At 46.4% G+C, this 6,843-nt stretch overlaps 1 protein-coding gene across 1 annotated transcript in view; it reads right to left on the bottom strand.

Annotated features, from left to right (window-relative positions):
• The window catches only part of AHNAK2 (AHNAK nucleoprotein 2), an 86,513-nt gene that overhangs the window by 6,057 nt on the left and 73,613 nt on the right, over positions 1-6,843 (bottom strand). The window contains exons 5-7 of the mRNA XM_019519893.1: positions 5,252-5,393; positions 4,424-4,605; positions 14-3,871 (exon numbers count right to left, since the gene is read on the bottom strand). Of these exons, the coding sequence (XP_019375438.1) occupies positions 14-3,871; positions 4,424-4,605; positions 5,252-5,387 (4,176 nt within the window). The 5' untranslated portion in view covers positions 5,388-5,393. The remainder of the gene's footprint in view (positions 1-13; positions 3,872-4,423; positions 4,606-5,251; positions 5,394-6,843) is intronic.

The raw sequence follows: 6,843 nt of genomic DNA, 5'->3' as shown, positions 1-6,843 counted from the left end.
TTGGCATCTTAACCTTCCCTTTCAGGCCCCCGGTGTCCAGTTCAGCCCCACCCACCCCGACCTCAGCGGATGGCCCTTTAGCATCTATCTGGGGCACCCTCACATCTAGGCTGCCTTCCATTGTGGGACCCTGGATCTTGGGTGCAGTGTGGATGACATCACCGTGCTTAGGGCCTTCCTTTAGGTCCTCTTGGGGAAGGCTGACCTCGCAGGTGGGCACGGTGACGTCGACTTTGGGTAAGCTGACGTCCACGTCGAGTTTGGGAGGTTTGATGTCGGGTTTGGAGAATCCTATGCTCGGCATCTTGACTTTGGGCATGTGGATTTTCATCCCTGTGCTCTCGGCTTTGCCTGCAGGCATGTTGATGCTGCCTTCTGCAGCTGGCACCTTCACTGCGAAGTCTCCGCCTTTCAATTCAGCTTGGGTGTCGGGAAGTGACACATCAGCCTCCGCCTTCGGCAGGCTGACCTGCACGGGTGGCATCTTCACCTTGGGAAGCGTCACGCTTGGCATCTTCAATTTCCCCTTCTCCCCCTCTTTGCTGGCAGACACCCCAATGTCGAGCTCCACAGCGGGAGCCTGGATCTCAGCGGCAGGCGCGCTGACCTCTCCCACCACGCTGGCTGCCGGCAAGGTCACCTGGGGCCCGGTGAGGCTCACCTCCACATCGGCTGCTCCCACCCGCGCCTCTTTGGAGCTGGACCAGCCAAAGGAAGGCATGCCGAATTTGGGCATTTTGAACTTGCTGTCTTTGCCTTTGGCCTCCTTCTCGCCAGGTTTGATTTCACCTTCAACCTCCACCTTCCCAGCAGCAACTTCCAGCCCTCCAACCTCCACCTCAACCTTGGGCAGGCTGACGTCCACCGATGGCAGGCTGACGTCCATCTTCGGGCCTTTGACGTCAGCTTTTGGCATTTTGGGCATCTTCAGGGATGGCATTTGCACTTTCCAGCTGGAGACATCGGCTTCGGTGCCTGGCACCTCGGCTTTCACCTGGACCTCGGGGGTCTCCAGCGACACGACCGCCCCCTCGGCGGTCACTTTGGCTTTGGGAAGGTCCCCTTCCACCACGGGCAGGCTGATCTTGCCTTCTGGCACGTGGCCTTTGGGGAGGGAAACTCCAAACTTTGGCTTGTCAAATTTTGGCATCTTAACCTTCCCTTTCAGGCCCCCGGTGTCCAGCTCGGCAGCGCCCACTGCAATCTCGGCAGATGGTGCTTCGGCATCAATCTGGGGCGTCTTCACATCCAGGCTGCCTTCCAGTGCACCAGCCTTCACATCCGGCGCGGTGATGCTGATGTCGCCGGCCACGGGGCCCGCCTTCAGGTCCGCTTGGGGAAGGCTGACCTCGCAGGTGGGCAGGGTGGCGTCGACTTTGGGTAAGCTGACGTCCACGTCGAGTTTGGGCGCTTTGATGTCAGGTTTGGAGAATCCCATACTAGGCATCTTGACCTTGGGCATGTGGATTTTCATCCCTGTGCTCTCGGCTTTGCCTGCAGGCATGTCGATGCTGCCTTCTGCAGCTGGCACCTTCACTGCGAAGTCTCCGCCTTTCAATTCAGCTTGGGTGTCGGGAAGTGACACATCAGCCTCCGCCTTCGGCAGGCTGACCTGCACGGGTGGCATCTTCACCTTGGGAAGCGTCACGCTTGGCATCTTCAATTTCCCCTTCTCCCCCTCTTTGCTGGCAGACACCCCAATGTCGAGCTCCACAGCGGGAGCCTGGATCTCAGCGGCAGGCGCGCTGACCTCTCCCACCACGCTGGCTGCCGGCAAGGTCACCTGGGGCCCGGTGAGGCTCACCTCCACATCGGCTGCTCCCACCCGCGCCTCTTTGGAGCTGGACCAGCCAAAGGAAGGCATGCCGAATTTGGGCATTTTGAACTTGCTGTCTTTGCCTTTGGCCTCTTTCTCTGCCAGTTTTATTTCACCTTCACCCTCCACAGTTACTTTTGAGTGTATTTGTATTCCCTGTATTTCCATGCTTCCCCCGAGATCTGGAGCTTTGTCATCTGGCTCAGTGATGTCAACTTCAGTGGCCACTGGTTCTTCTTTCATGTCCACTTGGGGAATACTGACCATGCAGGTGGGTTGGGTGACATCTACTTTTGGTGCGTGTATATCCGGTTTGGGAAAACCCATTTTTGGCATCTTTACTTTCTTCTTATGGATTTTCATCCCTTTTCCCTCAGTTTTTCCTGTAGTTACCTCAATGCTGGCTTGCATCTCTGGGACTTTTACTGCTAAATCTTCCTCTTTTATTTGAGCCTGGATCTTTGGCAGTGAAAGTTCTGGCTCTTTCTTTGACACACTGACCTGCGCTTGTCCAATGTCGAGGTCCAGACCTGGAGCCTGTATGTCAGATCCTTTCAGTGTTATGTCTCCTTCTCCTCCAGCAGTTGGTATAGTCATCTGTGCTGTTTTGAGTTGTGCCTCACCAGCTACTTCTGCACTTGTATCTTTTGTAGTAGACCAAGTAAATGTAGGTAATCTGAGCTTTGGCATTTTGAATTTGCTTTCTTTTTCTTCTGTATCCTTTTCTGTTATTTTTACCTCACTTTCAATATTTATAATTTTATCCTCGTCAGGTGGGAATTTAGATGCCATTTGTGACTTTTTCACTGAAACATCCATTGATGGGGCGCTGATGTCCGCCTTCATGGCTCTAAGGTCCATTTCAGGTTTTGGGGGCATTTTCAGGGATGGCATTTGCATTTTCCATACTGAGTCTTCGGGTACTATGTCCATGATATCTGATTTTATTTCATTTTTTGTTGCTTCCATTTTTATTCCAACCTCTTCTGTTTTCTGTGTTGTCTTTGGAGTGTCAGTTTCTAATTTTATTAAAGTGATTTCACTTTCTGGTCCTTTCCCTTTTGGAATTGCTATTCCAACCTTTGGTTTTTGTAGTTTTGATTTTTGAGTCTCATTCTCCACCTGCCTTTCTTTTGAATCTGCTTCTTGTGGTGTTTTGCTTTGTTCTGTCTTTGCTATTCCTATTTCTAGTCCCTTTACATGAATTGAACTTGGAGGTGTATGGTCTTTAATCTCTCTTTGTATTGGGCCTACTCCTTCAGGTTGTAGTTCTATTTTGGTCGGTTTTTGAATTTGTATTTGTTCAGCAGAACCTTTTTGTTTCTTCTTTCGTGTTCTTGGTAAAGCCTGAGGTATTTGTTTGCTTGGTGTTTCTGAAATTGTTTCTTCTATCTGTGTTTTTATAACAGGTACTTCTTGCTGTATATCAATGTGCTTTGATGTTGCTGTCTGGCCTTTTTGTTTTCTGATGCTAATTTCAACTTCAGGGCATTTTTTTGTATGGATCGGTAAACCATTTTCCATGTCTTTTTTGATGCTGCCATGTATTTCACCTGTTTGTATTTCAAGCGGAGAAGTAGTGTACTCAACGGTTAATATTTCTGGTGTTTCCATGCTGATATCTTCTCTCTGTTTTTTATCCTTTCCAGTATGTATCACAGTTTTTCTTTCTGATCTCTGCTTGTCTTCAATGTCTGTTTTTGTTCTATGCATCTTGAATCCAATGTTAGGGAACTTCAGTTTCTTTTGGCTTCCTTTTTTTTCTTTAGTTTGGATTTTTTCTTGTTGAAATTGAGACTCAGTATCAGTGCTTGTTGGGGAAATATCCTGTAGTGTGTGTTCATATGCATCTGATGTACTATGAGATCTTCTGTGCCCCAAGATCTTTTTATTTTTAATTGACTGGAATTTTGGCCATGACAATCTATCTTTTTTGGGTCGCTTTGTTCTTCCCACTCTTTGTTTTACAATTAACTTTTCTTGGTCTTCTTCTGATATTATCTTTTCTGAAATTTGCATTGTTTCTTCAGGAATATATTCCCTATATTCTTTTCCCTAAAGAAGAAGGTGATTCTAGTGAATGTTTCTAAGAAATAAATAAAATTTTGGTCTTTTTTGTTTAAAATTTCTCTCTCCTTAGAGAAAAACAAACCGAAAATTAAGTTAAAAGTTACATGAAATGAAATTATTCTATGAATACTTTAAATGCATGTAAAGATCAAACTTTAGATTCCATATAGTATGTTTTAGCTTTTGTTCAATGGAAAATCTAAATGTATATATTTAAGGGAGTCCTCAATTTACAAGTATATAAGTAAGATGCATTTTAAGCAGATGGAGAATTATAACCAAGTTCTGGCCTCAAAGAGGTCAATGAGCATATTGATTAGAAGGGGTCAAAAGTAGAGGGTCTTTTTTTAATGAATTTCTGAGAAATATAAAAACACTGAAAAAATGTGAATATAACTCTTATTTACTTGATTTTGGACCAGAAGCAGACTCCTAGAATAATAAATGATAATATATATTTTTTCTAAACACATACTGCTATGTTGTGAATTATTAACATATTACTCTGTTCTTTGCTGCATGATCAGATAACTTTACCTGAATTATTTTTTCTTTCTTGTACTGTGTTGTTGAATGAATTTGTTCTAACTCTTCTTTCTCAACAAGCTTTCTTTTGAGGCTGAACTGGACTTTATATGGCTCAGAATATTGAAGAATCTTGAGTGCATCTTCATATTTGATATTATCAAAAAATATTGTGGCACTGAGAAGCTGATCACCTGAAATTGTCACCATACATTTTATTTTAAAATATGAGCTTGCTCTATTGCATGATTTTAAAAAGTTAATTGTACTTAACAATCATATACACAATAAATAACCAATTGATGATCAGGCAAAACATGTATCCATTTATTGAAATATTTATGCACAGGGGTATGGTTTCTGCTTAAATCATATTTTTCTTGTATCAGTGCATATTCATCCACTTAACAATGTTTAAAACTTCACCATAAACTGGAGCAGATTCTTCCCAATTATAATAGGAAGCTATTTTTACCTTTGCAGTTTAAAGAATTCATATCCTTTATTATTATATTTCTTTTGAAAAGAAATATTATAGTTCCAGTGGAAGTTAGTATGTCAGAATTTAAAGAGACTCTACATTTCATCACCATTTAAGGTACCCATCCTGCAAGACTCGTCATGGGAGAGTAAAGTTACATGTATAGATAATGTAGAGCTAATGTAAAGTTAAATGCATAAGGTTTGCTGAACTGGGATTTTTTTTGCTGCTGTTTGATAATAGGCTATACTGTGTGTATATTTATAGGTACACATACTTTGGGATTTAATATTATATCAAATTCCTCAATAATTTAATTAAAATTAAAAAATAAAACCGATTGGAAGATCAGACTGTACCTTCTCTCATACTGAATAATTTTGAAGCAGGGGATTCCTTGAGTACTCGTTTTATAAATATTCCTTCATTTCCCCCTCCAGTCACACTGAAACCGCTAGCCCCAGACTCCACTTCTGTTGTCAGGGTCACTTCCATGGTCTTCTAGAAGCAAGAAAGGTATGTTAAAATCAGTTTTAATCTGTGTAGACCATTGAGGCTATTACATCAGGGGTGTCAAACTAACCCCCCTTCAAGCTCCTTACAGACCACATCTGGACATGCTAGCAGTGGGATGAGCATCAGGAGCTCCATACCCCAGAATTATAGAGGCTGGATATTCGATATCCCTGCTTTAAAGCATTTGGTCTCTGGGAAAGAGAGCATTTCCCAATATACTGATCATAGCTCACACAAGAAAACTTGTTTTGAATATGGAATCATACGTGGGCTCAATCCTACAAGGTGTCAAGCACCTTAACTGTAATGGGACCATGTAAGTATTAAAAGTCACGTGATTAAATGCTATACTAGACTGGGGCCAGGTCAACGCTTTGCCCTTGCTGTACCTCGCGCAAGCCCTCCATGTTTCCCTCATCTCCATGCCACGTTGCACAGTGGGCATAACTCCACTGTACCTTACTGGTGCTGCCATGCTGCACCATGAAGGGTCCCCAGATCCCCAAGAGCTACCTTGATGTAGATTCTCTTAGCCCAGGGGTAGGCAAAATATGGTGCATGGGCCAAATCCAACCTGCCAGGCAATTCCATCTGGCCCGCAGGACCCCTCTGTAAGTCCTGACCTGGGCTGCCCCTCTGCAAGCCAGTGTGTCCCTGCCGGAAGTGCAGCTCTGGTTGCTAAGCAACCACCACCCCCATCCTGGCCTGACCTGCCCCAGCACTGAGTCACCGGCTGGGGGCGGGAGGAGCTGGAGACAAGAAGACTCTGCCTGGCCAAGCTTGTGCCTGGTGTTCCTGTGGCTGTTCCCACACTCCCTGCCTGCCAGAGCGGCAATTCAGGTACAGCTCCACTGGGCCAGGGACTCCCATTGGGAGAAAGGGGGCTGGGAGTGTGGGGAGCCATGTGCTATGGGGCTAGGCTGAGCTGTCCTCTCACGCTGCAGGAGCTGTGCACTATCAGGCTGGGTGGTGCTGGCCCTGCATGCTGCTACCACGTGTGGCTGGGGACTGGGGTGGGAATGCTATTGGGCTGGGTGGGGCTGGCCCCACATGTTGCTGACATGCAGCCAGGGATTTGGGTGGGAGCTGCGTGTTACAGGGCCGGGTGGAGCTCACCCCACACACAGCCGCCACCTGCAGCTGAGGACTTGGGCAGGAGTTGTGCACTATGGAGCTGGGTGGAACTGGCCCCACACCCTGCCACCATGTGGAGCTGGGGACTCAGGCAGGAGCACTTTTGGGCCAGGTGGGGCTGGCCCCACAGGCTGTCGCCACCTGTAGCTGAGTACTGAGGTGGGAGTGTGGGAAGCTGTGTGCTATGGGGATGGGCTCTAGGGACTTGCACACTCCAGGGACTCCGAGAGCCACCCCCCCCACACACACCCCCACACCCTCCACACACAGTCCCACACCCCTCCATCTCCCACCATACCCA

Source organism: Gavialis gangeticus, unplaced genomic scaffold, assembly GCF_001723915.1.
Source record: "Gavialis gangeticus isolate Ggan-Ray unplaced genomic scaffold, GavGan_comp1, whole genome shotgun sequence".
In the NCBI taxonomy this organism is placed as follows: Eukaryota; Metazoa; Chordata; order Crocodylia; family Gavialidae; genus Gavialis; species Gavialis gangeticus.
The sequence above is the reverse complement of the archived record's forward strand: the minus strand, read 5'-3'. Positions and strand labels throughout refer to the sequence as shown.